The sequence below is a fragment of the Dreissena polymorpha genome, chromosome 5 (genome assembly GCF_020536995.1).
Source record: "Dreissena polymorpha isolate Duluth1 chromosome 5, UMN_Dpol_1.0, whole genome shotgun sequence".
Lineage (NCBI taxonomy): Eukaryota > Metazoa > Mollusca > Bivalvia > Myida > Dreissenidae > Dreissena > Dreissena polymorpha.
Genome location: NC_068359.1, coordinates 10,516,383 through 10,535,207, shown reverse-complemented (window position 1 = coordinate 10,535,207; position 18,825 = coordinate 10,516,383). Strand labels below are relative to the sequence as shown.

The 18,825-nt window shown below is 34.8% G+C and overlaps 2 protein-coding genes across 2 annotated transcripts; both read right to left on the bottom strand.

The window, feature by feature from the left end:
• Window positions 1-1,259: 1,259 nt before the first annotated feature.
• LOC127882419 (GRIP and coiled-coil domain-containing protein-like) lies at window positions 1,260-6,696 on the bottom strand. Its single transcript, XM_052431050.1, has 2 exons — window positions 3,019-6,696; window positions 1,260-2,116 (listed from the first exon to the last, which is right to left on the bottom strand). The coding sequence occupies exon 1, from the start codon at window positions 5,443-5,445 to the stop codon at window positions 4,534-4,536; it is 912 nt and encodes a 303-aa protein (XP_052287010.1). The 5' UTR covers window positions 5,446-6,696; the 3' UTR covers window positions 1,260-2,116; window positions 3,019-4,533.
• A 1,091-nt stretch (window positions 6,697-7,787) lies between these two features.
• LOC127882418 (uncharacterized) lies at window positions 7,788-16,133 on the bottom strand. The gene is made up of 8 exons (XM_052431049.1): window positions 16,085-16,133; window positions 14,800-14,910; window positions 13,007-13,124; window positions 11,531-11,577; window positions 10,566-10,601; window positions 9,932-10,118; window positions 8,502-8,548; window positions 7,788-7,990 (listed from the first exon to the last, which is right to left on the bottom strand). Exons 2-8 carry the CDS (start codon window positions 14,902-14,904, stop codon window positions 7,943-7,945), a joined length of 588 nt encoding a protein of 195 aa, XP_052287009.1. The 5' UTR covers window positions 14,905-14,910; window positions 16,085-16,133; the 3' UTR covers window positions 7,788-7,942.
• Between the last annotated feature and the right edge of the window lie 2,692 nt (window positions 16,134-18,825).

Below are 18,825 nucleotides of genomic sequence, written 5' to 3'. Positions count from 1 at the left end.
ATAAATAAATGTACATTTTTATAACACACCGTTAGTTATTGCTCTTTACAAATTCGGGTATCCATACAATAATTAGTTATTATGTACACATCTTAAATAACACAGCTGATGTTCGCTTGAACAATCAAACATACATGTTTACTGGCTACAATTATACATCAATTTTCCTTAACAACAAGAGCTGTGTTTGTGAAACACAATGCCCCCAGTGACCTTGACCTTTGACCTAGTGACCTCAAACCATGTTTGATTGTAGATCTCAATGAGATGCATGCACATGTGAAGTTTAAAGAACATAGACCCAAGAGTTTTCATTTTATGAGCAAGGTTAAAGTTTTGGGACAGACACACACAAACAATTACTGACAGACAGACAGACAGGCCAAAAACAATATACCCCATGATCATTAGATCCGGGGGCATAAAAATCGTTTTTAGTAAAAGTCTGACATTAATTGTAGGGCTTATACATTGATTTCACGCATTGCCGCAGAAGCAAAATAACATATTATAATATAATACCAAATTTAGTTGATTAGTGTGTGATGTTTTTACAATCCGAAAAGCAAGATATTTAAATAAATGAAGATACTTTAACTTTACCCCGAAACATAAATTAATTCCACGCAAAGATTTGAGAAACTTCGACTAACGGAGTGTTGTTATTGTTTGTTTATTTATTATATGCTTATAAAAATATTGCGTTCACATTAAGCATACATATAATTCGGTATTCTACTAAGAATTCAAATGTATATTTTGTGTTGCTTCAAAACTATTAATATTGTGATATTTTACTGCATAAAGATTATATGCTGTTATTGTATTGCATATACACTAATTAAAACTGTAATGTTTTATTCTGCCGTTGCTATTTAAACAATATGATGGTTTGGATTCGAATTGAATTATTGTTTTCCTTTATTGATTATAACGACATACTAAAACGGTCCGATATTTAGCTAGATACACTGTTACCTATGTGATATAAAACTAGTTTTGTTTTAATATCTGTAAAGTTTTCCCATTACTATATTATAATATTTATGCTATATCATATCATGTATGTTGTTTTATTATTTTGTTAAACACTAAAAACAGTAAAGTTTATGAGTAATACAATTCTGTTCTGTTCTGTTTTTCGTATGCCTTGTTCAAGGCGACTTTTGTTGGGGCCTTATCGTTTGTGTGACGTTGGTAACGGCGACAAAACTTTAAATGTTATTAAATTTTTATTTTTTATTAAAAGGTACAAATAATGAGAGAGTATTACACAAATGCAAAAGTACAAAATGTTGCATAATACGCACATGTTATATAGAGTAATTTTAGATCCACAAAAGAGATTAACTGAAAATACGGGCAAATGTCATATTAACATGCGAATAATTATTCTAAAATCAAATCATTCCATTATTTCTTTGGTCAATATAAGAGCAAAACGGATTATAGATAAATAGTTGAATAAAACATAAATTTGTTGAATATGTCAAGGCTAATACAAGTAAATCCTTGGTTTGATATCTTTCAAAGTATTTTTTTTTTCGATTAATGTTAAGATCCATTTTATTAGGATTAAAATAAGACATTTTCAGATGTTTAATATGTTTAGAAAAACTATACTTTTCATACAAACATCGCTTTTTGAAGTCGACATCAAAACATTAAAAATAAAGTTGCAAGCAAGACCTATTTGAATACGTGCAGAAAATGAACTAGTTTTATTATGGTACAAGATTATACAAACTAAAGCAGCAATTCGTCTCAAATTAATGCTAATCAGCTAGAGGATCATAAATTGTGAAACCTCGTCGACGTGAGAATACGCCAATAATATTAATTCGCTTCGATACAAATACTTCATTAATCTAAATCGGTGAATAAGACATTCTTTTAACATGAAACAAACGTATATTTAAAAAAAAAAGGTTCTTTTTCGTGATTTAGAATGTATAAGCCAAGACTGAAACCAAGCTAGATGAAATGACTGCGAACATAGAAATAGACACAGGACAGGCTGCGTTGCAAAGGTTGGAGTTGCACGCACAGGTTTCGGTCACGCCCTCCTTTTCGCATCCATCATCCATCTTGTCCGGCGAGCACGATCTCGAGAAGGCTGATATTGAAATAAGAGAACTTTTGAGAATTATCGGCAAAAGCAATATCTAAGGTTAAGTATACTCCCGCTTGACTTACCTTATTTATAACTTATTCTTACTATTTGTGAAAAATATATTTTGATATTATATATGGAGCACATCATTGCAAAGACTGAACCATGTGGTGCTTTATGTGCGTTATGAACATTCGTGTTATACAAAACACATCTTTAAGTCTTTATTTCAAAGTATGCATGGTCTCTCGATGGGGTGATACACCTTGTGTATTGGTCTGTGGAAGAATATAGTATCATTGTCAAAATAATTTGTGTATTATTTCAACTTCTTCACACATCGATCTCAGCTGAAACGGATCAAACACATTTTTAAACATGAACACATTTGAAACCTATTGGATGCCATATTAACCTGTGTACAATTCGCTAGATTTGGGTTTGTGAGAAAAAAATATATGCTAATTTCAGTTGTAATATCATGCAGCTAAAGGTCATAATTGACAATAGTAGACATGCGAAGGTCATATAGAGTGTAAACAAATTAAATTTAATTAATAACAGCCTTTGCTGTCTTGAAAGCAAGACAGCAAAACTGTGGGAGCAGAGTTCTAATGGTATGACGCTGGCTTAGGGATTGAGAGGTCCCTGGTTCGAATCCCGCCCTGACCACTGGAGTTTCATTGAGCAAGAAATTTAGCACACATCTGCTCCTCTCCACCCAGGTGAATAAATGGGTACCTGTAAGGGAAATAAATCAATGTGCCGTGGCTGCATACTGCGCCACAAATGTTAACGGACGACTTATGACCCAGTGATCAGGGAAAAAATGTAAAGCGCCTTTGAACGCACTCCTCGAGTATGAAAAGGGCGCTATATAAATGTGGTAAAAAACACATTCGTACCATCACTGAGCTTACTCTTCACACAAGAGCCCTTGCAGTTTGCAATCGAAACTCCAGTGGCATCTTTATTAAACTTGTCTTCACAGCAGCCCAAAAAGCAGTCGTAACATTGGAGTGCTTCGGAGTCCTCGACTGTAATGTAAAATACATGCCCGAGAGTCCTTTACGTTGCAGTGTCAATACAATATATAACATGCAATTTTTAAAGACTTATCATGTAACATTACGTATGCAAACGGATAGGATAATGCATTTAAGTAAGCCTGAAACTGCGACATACTATGTTTAGGTCAGTCTTAAACAGCGACATACTATGTTTAAGTCAGTCTTAAACAGCGACATACTATGCATATTGTCAGTCTTAAACAGCGACATACTATGTTTAAGTCAGTCTTAAACTGCAACATACTATGCATATTGTCAGTCTTAAAATGCAACATACTATGCATATTGTCAGTCTTAAACAGCCACATACTATGCATATTGTCAGTCTTAAACTGCGACATGCTATGTATATTGTCAGTCTTAAACTGCCACATACTATGCATATTGTCAGTCTCAAACTGCGACATGCTATGTATATTGTCAGTCTTAAACAGCGACATGCTATGTTTAAGTCAGCCTTAAACAGCAACATACTATGCATAGTGTCAGTCTTAAACAGCGACATGCTATGCATATTGTCAGTCTTAAACAGCCACATACTATGCATATTGTCAGTCTTAAACAGCCACATACTATGCATATTGTCAGTCTTAAACAGCAACATACTATGCATATTGTCAGTCTTAAACTGCGACATGCTATGCATATTGTCAGTCTTAAACAGCCACATACTATGCATATTGTCAGTCTTAAACTGCGACATGCTATGTATATTGTCAGTCTTACACAGCGACATGCTATGTATATTGTCAGTCTTAAACAGCAACATACTATTTATATTGTCAGTCTTAAACAGCCACATACTATGCATATTGTCAGTCTTAAACTGCGACATGCTATGTATATTGTCAGTCTTAAACTGCGATATTCTATGCATATTGTCAGTCTTAAACTGCGACATGCTATGTATATTGTCAGTCTTAAACTGCGACATGCTATGCATATTGTCAGTCTTAAACTGTGACATGCTATGTATATTGTCAGTCTTAAACAGCGACATGCTATATATATTGTCAGTCTTAAACAGCGACATGCTATGCATATTGTCAGTCTTAAAAAACGACATACTATGCATATTGTCAGTCTTAAACAGCCACATACTATGCATATTGTCAATCTTAAACTGCGACATGCTATGCATATTGTCAGTCTTAAACAGCCACATGCTATGCATATTGTCAGTCTTAAACTGCGACATGCTATGTATATTGTCAGTCTCAAACTGCGACATACTATGTATATTGTCAGTCTTAAACAGCGACATGCTATGCATGTTGTCAGTCTTAAACTGCAACATACTATGCATATTGTCAGTCTTAAACAGCGACATGTTATGTATATTGTCAGTCTTTAACTGCGACATACTATGTTTAAGTCAGCCTTAAACAGCAACATACTATGCATAGTGTCAGTCTTAAACTGCGACATGCTATGCATATTGTCAGTCTTAAACAGCCACATACTATGCATATTGTCAGTCTTAAACAGCCACATACTATGCATATTGTCAGTCTTAAACAGCAACATACTATGCATATTGTCAGTCTTAAACTGCGACATGCTATGCATATTGTCAGTCTTAAACAGCCACATACTATGCATATTGTCAGTCTTAAACAGCAACATACTATTTATATTGTCAGTCTTAAACTGCGACATGCTATGCATATTGTCAGTCTTAAACAGCAACATACTATTTATATTGTCAGTCTTAAACAGCCACATACTATGCATATTGTCAGTCTTAAACTGCGACATGCTATGTATATTGTCAGTCTTAAACTGCGACATTCTATGCATATAGTCAGTCTTAAACTGCGACATGCTATGTATATTGTCAGTCTTAAACTGCGACATGCTATGCATATTGTCAGTCTTAAACTGCGACATGCTATGTATATTGTCAGTCTTAAACAGCGACATGCTATATATATTGTCAGTGTTAAACAGCGACATGCTATGCATATTGTCAGTCTTAAAAAGCGACATACTATGCATATTGTCAGTCTTAAAAAGCCACATACTATGCATATTGTCAGTCTTAAACTGCGACATGCTATGCATATTGTTAGTCTTAAACTGCGACATGCTATGCATATTGTCAGTCTTAAACACCCACATGCTATGCATATTGTCAGTCTTAAACTGCGACATGCTATACATATTGTCAGTCTTAAACTGCGACATGCTATGCATATTGTCAGTCTTAAACTGCGACATGCTATGCATATTGTCAGTCTTAAACTGCAACATACTATGCATATTGTCAGTCTGAAACTGCGACACACTATGTTTAAGTCAGCCTTAAACAGCCACATACTATGCATATTGTCAGTCTTAAACAGCAACATACTATGCATATTGTCAGTCTTAAACTGCGACATGCTATGCATATTGTCAGTCTTAAACTGCAACATACTATGCATATTGTCAGTCTTAAACAGCGACATGCTATGTATATTGTCAGTCTTAAACTGCGACATACTATGTTTAAGTCGGCCTTAAACAGCCACATACTATGCATAGTGTCAGTCTTAAACTGCAAAATGCTATGCATATTGTCAGTCTTAAACTGCAACATACTGTGCATATTGTCAGTCTTAAACTGCGACATACTATGTTTAAGTCAGCCTTAAACAGCCACATACTATGCATATTGTCAGTCTTAAACAGCAACATAATATGAATATTGTCAGTCGTATACAGCCACATACTTTGCATATTGTCAGTCTTAAACAGCGATATACTATGTTTAAGTCAGCCTTAAACTGCCACATACTATGCATATTGTCAGTCTTAAACTGCGACATGCTATGCATATTGTCAGTCTTAAACTGCAACATACTATGCATATTGTCAGTCTACGGACTACTATCTGCATCTTCATACGACGACACACATTTTGGCCCAGATACAATTATAACGCATTACAGGTGTAGCGTAAATTTCGCAAGACCGTGAGAAAGTTAAGATTTACCGGAAAACAATGGGTTTTGCGCATGTGCAGTATGATATAAACATGCTCGCGAGGAATGCAAAACCGTACCATTGTATGATGATCGAACAACGATTCTTACCCTATTTCAATGATTATTACAAATGACAAATGATTTAGATGCTAAAAGCAAATGATTTAGATGCTAAAAGTCCACTCAAAAACCCCGTACAAGATCGTCATGAGTTTACTCGTTAGTTGTCTTATTGCATGTATCCATGAGAAATATAAGACATCGCTACCAACATCATTATTTCAGTAAATAAGTGTGTCTAACACGTTTCAAATGCAGGTATTATTATAATGTATTATTAGCCATGAACACCACCACAATTATGATCCTATATGTTGGACAAATAAATAATGGGAAATTGCTATTGATAGCAATGATAAATATTAAGTATTGCCAGCACCACCACAATTATTTCGGTCAATAACTTGACGAATGGAGAAATAACTGTAAAGGCATTACAAAATGAACCAAGATTCACTTTCTTGGTTCCCATATCTTAAGTAATTTTGACAATATTTTTTTTAATTAATTCACCTAGAAAACTAATAATTAAAGTTAAATAAAAACACTTACAAATACTTAATACCTCAAGATTTAAGTTTTTTTCTGAATATAAGCCTATACAGAATCTGTGAAATCTTAACGTTTTTAAGTGTACTTGTGGAAACACTTCAGCATAAACATATTCTTAAAAATGTGGGTCCTTTGTAAGCACATTGATTTTAAACAGTGACCGTTTAAACTTGCGACGCCGTTTTTACTCGGGGCCGTTTTCATTATTTGCTATAATAACTTTCACCAATAATGTCAGGAAATAACAATTGTCCAAACCGTAGCTCTGTGCACTCTTTATGTAAAAAGTCATTTGGTACTTTTAATATTAAGAAAACTACTAAAAATTTGAATAAATTAAGTATTAAGTGTGTTTAGGGATGGGTCTTAGGGTTTTTACGGCCAGCGGTCTAGTAAGTCTCACGGTGGTAACGTGAGAAATGCAAGACTTCCGGTTTATCTTAAGGTTTTCACGGTCTTGCAAATCTCACGCTACATCGGTTAATGCTATCCCCCAAGACTTACATGCTCAGTACCAGAGGGGGTAATCACGTGATAGTCAAGATGGCGACGTCCATACCGAGACAGTTTATTTTCGCCGTTGTACACCCTTTATTGCTTCTGTTTATTTGTTAAATGACGCTCACTTTCCAGCCACATCAGAAAAAAGGTGATTAGTGTTTATTTCGTATTTAAATTCGCTTTATATCTCGACTTTACTCCCCGCAAATTTTCTTAGTGGAGCCCTCATTAGGTCATCCCGCTAAAAAACTTCGCACCGAGTAAAGTCGAGATATAGAGCGAATATTTCTATGAAATAAAAGCCAGTAACTGTCTTCCTAATATGGCTGGAAAGTGACCGGAATAAAAAATAATAATACAAGTAATAAAGAGCATAAAACGACGAAAAATACCTGCCTCGGCATGGACGTCGCCATCTTGTTTGTCACGTGATTACCCCCTCTGAGTACTGGGTCAGTAAATCGCAAGGGAGGAAGGAATGTACTACCAATAAACGACGGCGAATATTAACACGCACACAAATGATTTCACGCAAATTTCAATTGCATTTTATTAATAATGATGTACATTACATCACAAAATTTTGAGATTGTGTTGTTGCCCTTGTTGCTGATGTTATTACTGTTGTTGTTGTTGTTGCCGATTAGAATTTCCAAGTTGTTGTTGTTGTCAACCATTTACTTTCCGATGATGTGTTCCAATATTTTCTTTTCGTACTCCAAATGCTATAAATAGCAAGGGCAAAGTGTGGCTCACACAGAAAATATATATATGGCGTCACATTAGCTCAATCGCAATTTTCAACCGTATGTTTTTACTTAGCAAAGGCATACATGCATGCATTATCGTGACGCAGTTTACTTTTGGAAATAAACCAGGGCATTTTATTTCCGTGACACTATTGAATGGCAAGAGTGTTACCTGGTGTTACCTGGTACCTTTTATTTCATTCAGAACCGTTTGGAAAGCACTCATTTAATTGTGACCACTTAAAATAATCATGTAGAGTGTTTTTAAATTCTTTGAATAATCACATGGAATGTATTTTTATTTCATACAAATAATCACAGTGTTCAAATGTATGCCTTTAATGTTTTATTTAATTTGGTGTTAACATGTTGTAATGAAATTAAGTATTACGTATTAATGAAATTAATGTGTACGTATTAACGAAATTAAGTATTACGTATAATGAACTTAAGTATTACGTATTAATGAAATTAAGTATTACGTTACCTGAATCAGATAAGCTTCGAACATGTGTCTTTCTGGTTCTGGTATTACTGTAATAAATAAAACAAGTAAGTTCATTTATTTGTGATTGACAATATTCTCTGAGATTGATATATATTTGGCAAAATATGTAAAATATTTTTACATAGTACGAGTATTAACGTGAACTGTTTTCATGCAATAATTGTGTTCACATATAATTAAGATTACGAAGACCAATAGAATGGTAAGTGACTGTATAAGTTGATCTGTAAGATATTATATTGAAAAATATATCAAAATGACTATGCTGAGAGTAAATGATTCGGGTATAAATGTTAAATGATAATGAACGAGTTATAAGAACAATCGGTTCAATCTATTAATGTGAACTGCTAGTATGTATCTTCAAGCAATATTCAATTTAATTCCAAAGAAAATACTTAATTTAGTATTCTTCGTTAAACTCATCTTTATTAATAGACAGACTTGCTGGATGACTTTTGAACAAACCATCAAACACTTTAGAAGCGCTTACTGTTAACTGGAAGAAAAATGGCTAAGTTACCTTATTCGATTTATGGGTCAATTCTAATTTGTTTATAAAGTTAGATATTTACAAATATGTTTTGATAAAAAAGGAATTATTGCTTCATATTGGACTTGACAGGCCAACGTTTTTTACAATACTAGACATTACTTTGTAAATTGTTTCATTTCAGGTAAGGTTCAACGATTTGTAATAAATATGATAACAGTCATTACTTGTAAATGGCATACAAGATGTATTGGTTCAGTTCAAAGACATATACAACGGTTATTTTCTATCAATGAGAGATAAGCTAGCTCCATATCTTAGATTGTTTACAAACTTAATGATGTTCAAAGACTTACAGCGTTAATCACTGTCATTAAGAAACAAGATGGTTTCTTAACCGGCAATGTCGGCAAACGTGATTTGGTTTTAAATCTACAAACGATATTTGCTGCCCATGAGACACAATATGATTTTATGTCCGACCTGATTGATGAGGTTTAAAGACTTACAAAAGAAACGTACTTGTCAATGAGAGAAAATAGGGTTCCGTATTTGACCAGGCTACAAAATGTCTGATACTTAAAGACTTACACAAACGTTGCAAGCTTACGAGTCAATGCGAGATTGAGTTGGCTAAATATATAACCTGTTTAACAAACTGTATGATGTTTAAAGACTCATATTACAGCTACCAATTACTTCCAGTGAGAGAAACTATGGTTCAATATCCAACCTGTTAACAACTTATAGTAAGGTTCAAAGACGTATAAAATAGTTTCCTACCTCGACACACTTAGTGGAGTTCAAAAGCGTTTTTCAAACTTTACTAACTGTCAATAAGAGACAATACTGGTTCCATATCCGACCGAGTTGACAAACATGTTGAAGTTCAAAGACTTATACAAACGTTAATTACTGTCAATGACAGACAAGATGGTCCCATATCCGATTTGATTGATAAACTTGGTCAGGTTCAATGATTCGGCGTGGGTCAAAGTCGTCAGGATGAGCTGTTGTTGATCTGCCTGCAGATGCTGGAAAGCCGGGTCTTGCCGGGCGGCCGCGAGGACTGTAACCAGGTCACGTCGCCCCACGGTCGACCCCTAATTGATACCAACAAAATGCAAATGTGTTACATTTAATAATGGCTAATTTGGATTTTTGCCATGTTTACAAAGTACTGAATTCAGTTAACCTTCACATACTAGTATTCTGGATTATCTATCCCTGAAAAGTACTCTAGTCTACCCGGTCCGAATAACCCATAAACGATTCTTTATTAAACAGACCTCAGTACAGTGTAAACATTTGACGAACTGTTTTTATTGTAAACTAGATCCTTGTTGAAAAGTCGTTATTGTTTTTCTTAAAAGTCAAGCCGGAACTAAATGTGATGTTAATTATCTGGTAAATGATTACCCTATAATTTCTTCAACGAAACAACTATGTAATTACACTAAAGGGCATTTTTCCGGAAACAAGGAGAAGATATTGAAAATGAAAACTGTGGCCGCTAAAGTAAGAGCTATTTGTAACTGGCCTTATCATACCGATTTCGCAGTGTGATGTTCCTCTTTATTCAACTCCTGAAAGAGATAACGTTGCTGTACATTATAAACATAATCAAAACGCACATGACTGTCAACATTTACTTAATTATTGTGCAGTTTTGTTTTGATTTAAAACAAAACATGAATCGGATCCACACCTGTATTTGTTCACAACAGCTTTCAAATTAACTATTTGTATGTTGTGTTGAATGCATTTGCGTGTATTGTTTAGGTATACCACTTGTCTGGAAATAAAGACAACCATATGTTTTCAAGAATCTCTCTTCTGAAAATGTTCGTGGAGTTTTATTATTACTATACTTTGTTAAGAAATGAACACATTAATTTCATATGAGTGGATATTAAAACGTATTTATTAAAACACAATTCAACTTCATCCCTTTCAGTATAGATAAGATGTGAATTTCATAAGAGATAATAGATTAGTTAAAAGAACGAATGAAAACGCAGTTATAAAAAAAAATGCTAACATTAACACAAATATCACTAGAATTCTTCAGATAATCTAACACAAACTGAACAATAAATACCTTATTATATTACCAATATCATATATTTAAAATATATCATGTACCTAACGGCGTAATTGTGGCATTGTTTTCATAATAAAATGACAACTTCCAATGCTTCGCATTGAGAGCTCATTGTGAAAATAACTTCATTTAATGCAAAATGCGCCTTTTGATATTACAAATAGCAAACAACAGTAATAAAAATAACAAGCTACAAATATCTACAAATTGTTCCCCAATTATCTCGAGAAAAGGCTATCCAGACAGAGTTTGGTTTGATAAATCACCAATCCTCATATGCGATGTTTGGATTTAATAGTATTTATTCCCGTCGACTGACTCAAATGTTCTTCAACATTCTATTGGCTATTAATTTAGATAAAAATGGGTAAGATAGCTACGCCGAAAAAGTCACATTTGAAAGATTCCTACCGCGATGAGATACTGTGTCAGTCCGTGCGACTCGTTGTCGGGCAGCTCTTAAAGAAAGAACGAAAAGTAAATGAATATTCCATAATTAGGCACGTACTAATAATTGTACTCGTTGATATTCCGTGTTTGAATAAAGGTCTTGCTTCTTTTGTTTATATTTCTTGCATAAAATACAGTTCCAGAAACAACACAGAAATGACGCAACGCAACACAAAACTCACTTATTGAGTATCACCTACGATAATTCTTGATTAATTGAATTTAAAATCTAGCAGAGTCGGTCATGGCTCTGCAAATCAAATGGTTTAAGCTAAAAACGGCAAGTGCGACCATACTGTCGACTTTCCGGTACTTTAATAAAACAGCAACAAAATGCGCTCATCTACTTGCAGTGACCGCTAGGATAACTGGAAAAACGACATAGTAAAGAAGTTATTTTTGGGAAGTTATCAGCTTAAGATACATGTCTTTTTATAATACAACTAAATCGCTTAGGACAGTAGAGAACCTTACCGTGTCTATTTATCCATGAAGTTCAAACGCAAATCAATATCAATAAAGTATCAGTTAACGATATACATTATTCTAAATGAAACAAACACGTTTGTAAAATATTTATCTCACTAACTTTCAAAGACCCTTAATATAGTGGAGACAATGGAGAACTCAAACTTGATAATATAGTCATGCGGTTTAAGCAAATTATTTTTAAGAACAAATCAGTTAAATATTGTTTTATTCTCAAACAAACTAAATCGATTGCACAAAATTCTCCTGCTTGCAATGACCGTTAAGCCAGTGAATCAAACTGCCGCGTTGATAATTTTAAGCATTATGTTCAGAATCCAAGTTCTAGCATTTGTAAGAAAGAATCAGCTATGTATTTAAAAATATATAAGATATCGGTCTCACAAACATGAGTGTATCTCTTACTTTCAATAACGGCTAGGACAGTAGAGAAGCCGACATGGTTGTTGTAGTTATGGAAACACCAGTGTATCTCTTACTTGCAATAAAGGCTAGGACAGAAGAGAAGCCGACATGGTTAATGTAGTTATGGAAACACCATTGTATCTCTTACTTGCAATAACGGCTAGACATTAGAGAAGCCGACATGGTTGACTTACTTGCAATAACGGCTAGGACAGTAGAGAAGCCGACATGGTTGACTTACTTGCAATAACGGCTAGGACAGTAGAGAAGCCGACATGGTTGATGTAGTTGTGGAAACACCATTGTATCTCTAACTTGCAATAACGGCTAGGACAGTAGAGAAGCCGACATGGTTGATGTAGTTATGGAAACACCATTGTATCTCTTACTTGCAATAACGGCTAGGACAGTAGAGAAACCGACATGGTTGATGTACAGGTAGTTATGGAAACACCATTGTATCTCTAACTTGCAATAACGGCTAGGACAGTAGAGAAGCCGACATGGTTGATGTAGTTATGGAAACACCATTGTATCTCTTACTTGCAATAACGGCTAGGACAGTAGAGAAGCCGACATGGTTGATGTAGTTATGGAGCTCGCCTGCCTCCGTCTCCGCAAACAACTCAACCAATACCAGTTGCTCGCCGGGAGACATGGTCTTAAACATTATAAAATTAACCCATTTATGCCTAGTGGACTCTCCCATCCTTCTAATTTGTATCAATCTATTTCCAAAATAAGGGATGTCTAGTATATTTATTTCTATATTAAGAATATTTCTTACAGAAATTCCTTTAAGCAAACAGCGCAGACCCTGATGAGACGCCGCATCATGCGGCGTCTCATCTGGGTCTACGCTGTTTGCCAAGGCCTTTTTTCTAGGACACAAGGCATAAATGGATTAAAAATGTGCGTCATATATTAACTGCGGAAAATATAAGAAGAAAAATGTGTGCTACCATCCACTGGTATTATGTTTGAGTATTATTTAAGACAAGTGATCGATAATGTAAAAATATCACGACAACAGCACAATACCAACATCAAACCAGTAAACATAAAATGAGGAACAATTGAGTGACCTCCTTGAAACAGTCAATGCACATAACTTGGGGCTAATACCCGTTGAGAACTCGTTACCCTTTAAACGTCACAGAATAACAACTAAAACATCAACAGGTGTGGAAACGTTTAACATTTTACATATATAAATTGTATAATTTTGATGCAAAACAACACCACCATTGGTTTTAACCCTTTGCATGCTGGGAAATTTGTCGTCTGTTAAAATGTCGTCTGCTGAATTTCTAAAATTAGCATTCTCTTCGATTTTTTCAAAAAATACTATCAGAATAGCAAACAGATTGGATCCTGATGAGACGCCACGTTATGTGGCCTCTCATCTGGATCCAAACTGTTTGCAAAGGCCTTCAAAATTCGGTTCCAGCACTGAAAGAGTTAAACAAACGCATTCTAGCACATATACATATAAACAAAGTGAAACCTAAGATGTACCAGTAGGCATGAAACATTATCATTGAACGGAATTCTTCTTGCTGATGAAACGAACAAAGCAATTGGAGCAGCACTAAAACAAATACACGACATTTACTCTGATTAGGAACAAAACTTTGGTGAGCCTGGAGTGGTCATTGCAGAGCCCTCGCAGCTCAGAACTGAAGACCTCGCATTTAGCCGATAGCTCTTCAGTTACATATATTAAACATAATACACACGAACATTATTAAAGGGGCCTTTTCACGTTTTGGTAAATTGACAAAATTAAAAAAAGTTGTTTCAGATTCGCAAATTTTCGTTTTAGTTATGATATTTGTGAGGAAACAGTAATACTGAACATTTACCATGCTCTAAAATAGCCAATATATGCATCTTTTGACGAATTACAAACCTGAAAGTTATAAAGCGTTGCAACGCGCAACGATTGAATAATTTGGAGAGTTCTGTTGTAGTCGTTATATTTTTTGAAACTACAAGGATTTTTTATATAAAGTATAGAATACTTTCTACATTGCGTGAGCGCCGATGGCCGAGTGGTCTAAATCGTACACACTTTTACTGTAGGACTCCAGGGGTCAGTGGTTCGAGCCCAGTTGAGGGTTACTTTTTATTTCCTTTTTTAAAATTTTATTCTCGATTTTTTACTGGAGCTTTTTATTTCCAATGTTTACAAAAACAATATAAAGCATTTAATGACAAACTTCAAAACATGCAAAAATTTGTGAAAAGGCCTCTTTAAGAAGAAATGGAACGTAAAATTAACAAATCTGGGATCATAGTCATTGACTAGTCAATGCAAAATAACAGATACATACCGCAAAGAGTGGGCTGCTATGGATTACTTTGAGAAGGTCGAGCAGTGACCCGGAGGCCGCGAGGCAACTGAGTAATACCACGAGGGCGAACAACTGAGATCTCATGACTGGCTATGAACGTTTGAGAAAAAGGAAAATACGATGACGAGTTACATTCACAAATTGTTAAATTAGAAAAAAAATCGTATAGCAAAATGCAGATATAAGCAGATTATTTTAGAAAAAATAAACGAACATGTGCATATATCCAACATGCACCTGTATTTTTTTTCGTAGAACAGAAGTGTTTATAAACACAACTTACTCGTTCAAAAATACCTAGATGTCTTATGAACAGCTTTGAAATTGTATCAGAACAATTGCTATATCTTTAAGATCATGTTCTTGTCACGAATTTCCTTATCTTATATAATACAGGTCACGAATTAATTTCCATATCTCTAAGACTAGAAGTACTTTTATCAATATCATTTCGATGATTCTTCGATTACACGTGTAAATAGGCCTCAATATAGAGAGATATCATAATCAGGCTGAAATTGTACGTTTTTGTTAATACTGTTGGTTGACAAAACTCATGTACGTTCACAAATTCTGCTGCGAGCATTCAGAGAGAAACCGAATCACATAAAAGACCATGGTTAACGTCAAGTTGTGGGCAAATAGACGAATAAGCAAGAGTTCAGCCATACCGCGAAAGCACGTCATTAAGCCGCACAATATTGACCGTCACTCAAACCTTAACCCATTTATGCCTAGTGGACTTTCCCATCCTGCAAAATTGGATCAATTTATTTCCAAAATTAGGGATGTCTAGTATATTTATTTGTATATTTAGAATATTTCTTACAGAAATTCCTTAAAGCAAACAGCGCAGACCCTGATGAGACGCCGCATCATGCGGCGTCTCATCTGGGTCTACGCTGTTTGCCAAGGCCTTTTTTTCAAGACGCTAGGCATAAATGGGTTAATTTTATGTTTATCGGACAGATGTACGACCGCAAGCAATATTCAGTTTTCATAGTGCCATTTGTATTTAAAAACATGCGTGTGTATATTTAAAGAACTTGCATGCATATGCAATTATATGTTATCGCATTTGGGATTTTGGTAGATGAACACTATTGAGACTGTCGATATCGTAGTAACGTTACAATAAAACTGCCATCTCGACATATAACCATTCAATATTCCCAAAACTGTATAATTAGAGGAAAGTTCGGTTAAACATGAAGAAATGGAAATAAATTCACATTATAGTATGTAGGATCGAAACTAGACATACGTTACGTTGGCTTCGGTAATGTAGGTACAGTTGCCTTGGACTTGTTGATATAGGGGAGGTAACAAAACTACTGGTAGGAGGAACTGTCAAAGTTAAACAGTGAAATTGATATCGCGAATATGCATGCTTATTATAGTATCGGCAATAACTCTCATTTCTGCCTCAAAGTCACACTTTAGTACTCAGTTTAATTGTTCAGCATGTAAGATCGCAGCCAGAAGACTTGTTCGTTGGGTTAGTTATATATTAGTGATGATTAGGCGACACACAGGCGACGACCATTGATCTTTTACCGCCCGGTGCCACGCGCTAAGTACATCGCAGCTCGACTAAACGTCCACGAGCAAGAAGAGTAGTTAGGTAAGGGTAAACGGGGATCAAGCTTGCGACCCCTGAGATATGGTAGACTCCGAGCAGATATATGACTGGTTCCGAGCACCTCTCTTACTGAATCCCAGCCACAATTATACACCACGTTGGGATGCTGGGTTCAAATGCTTTTGATATTATTAATGATTTTATATCATTATTTTCAATTGTCTTTGTTGTCATTTAAAATATAAACCATATAAACCATATTCATACTAGTTTTGTATAAAACTCCACTGCAATTTATGTAATTAGAAAAAAAGATTTTCTTTAAGTTCAGAGTTACAGAAATCTGTGGAGGATGTATTTATTTACGTTAAATACTTAGCACAGAATATTTATCGTCGGATTTATATCAACCTAAAAAATTACCCTAGTCGAAATTGCGGGAATCCGCGACTTCGCGGAAATGTGTCGACCCCTTTTTTATTCCCACTAACATTTTGACCAAATTTGATGACGATAACTAGTTGAGTTAAATGATAGACAGGTTTGATTTGGCAATTAAAAATAATTAAGTGGCCATAATTTAGAAGTGCTTAATACGATCTGGCCTGGTTATAGATCTTGAGTTAATATGCCCATAAAAAGTATCACAAGGTTTTAGGATGACCTGGTGTAAACTGTTTGAGTTAAGGCGGACGTACAGGTTTAATAAGACCATTTTAATTATGTTAATGTCAATAATTCAGCAGTGCATCATGCGAGCCGGATGGTTATCGAACCACAATGATTATCATCAAGTCCCATGATGATCCGATCTAACGGTTGGAGCTTTTGACATTTTGTAATAATTCAGTGACAATAATGCAGAATTGCATCATGCAAATCGGGTGCTTATAGAATTTTGCAGATATATTATGTCTTTAATCATTATTGCAATGATTCATAATGATAATATTAAAACTGTTTGAGCAAGATAACGTGCCATTTGTATGTTGCTATTGTTTAATAATTTAAGGGTCATAGTTTAAAAATGCTTTCAAGGGGCCTTTTCGCAGATTTTGGCATGTTTTGAAGTATGCCATTAAATGTTGTATATTGATACATGTAAACATTGGATCTAAAAAGCTCCAGTAAAAAATCAAGAATAAAATTTAAAAAAGTAAACCTCAGCAGGGCTCGAACCACTGACCCCTCTACCAATTAGACCGCTCAGGCATACTGCCAAGTATGTATAACAGACGTATTTTATACTACATATAAGCGATCTTCGTAGTTTCACAAAATATAAAAAAAACAACAGAACTCTCCTAATTTTTCAATCGTTTCGCGTTGCAACGCTTTATAATTTTCAGGTTTTTAAATCGTCAAAAGATGCATATAATGGCTATATTATAGCATGATAAATGTTCAGTATTACTGTTTCCTCACAAATATCATAACTAAAACGAAAATTTGCAAATCTGAAACAACTTTTTTCAATTTTGTCAATTTACCAACACGTGAAAAGGCCCCTCTTAGTGATCGGGCTGGTTATCGAACTAGTGCCAAAATGGTCATGATGATCCGATTTGAATAGCAAACTTCGTTCTCCTTGACGCCCGCCCGCCACGGATTTTCTCATTACACGCACCATCTTTTAAAAGGCGTATATATAGTAACAAACTAAGCATTCTCGAAAGACTTGGATACATATATCTATCTTTTTTTAACCCGATTGTAAAGCAAAACACTAAGAAACGATAACTTTGTTGCAGGCAAAATTACAAGTAGTAATATTGCTTAAAGTAAAAACAACGGGCATAAGCCCACCGCAATTCATTGATTCTACAGTAGTCACCGAGTTAAAATCACTTTGTATGCACTTGAATTTTCTTCTACATGCATTACTTTGTTCTTAAGTTCACATGTTTGTACCGGATATATTTAATTCGTGTACAAGCAAATGACCAATCCCACAAAAATATGGTTTTCAGATAAGATCTTAAGATTACCGGTCCTGTATATGTATGCTTGTTGTATGTTTTACTTGAAAGACTAAATATATATGTATGAAATCACTTAGCTTTTGTTCGATTGTATTTGTTGCGATAAGACTTCAAATCGCTCTTGATTTGTTTTAATGACATAAATGAGAAGCGAAATAAATCAGCGAAAGACTTGCATTTATGATTTTTAATTGCAAACGGGTCTGAGGTTGTTGTACTTTTAAAACTTCGATATTTATTTGTTTTGTCATGCTGTTTTGCTAGGTTTAATCAGTCTAGTACGTGACTTATAGTACTATATGCAGTTGTTTCAGCAAGCTGTAAAAGCTTAAAGGCTCACGATCCTAAGGCTAGATTAAAATACCACACATGAACAAAATTGTATGGCAGAATCTCAGTTTGTTACGATGCTAAAAGATTTGTCCAAATGCGTCGTTTCTC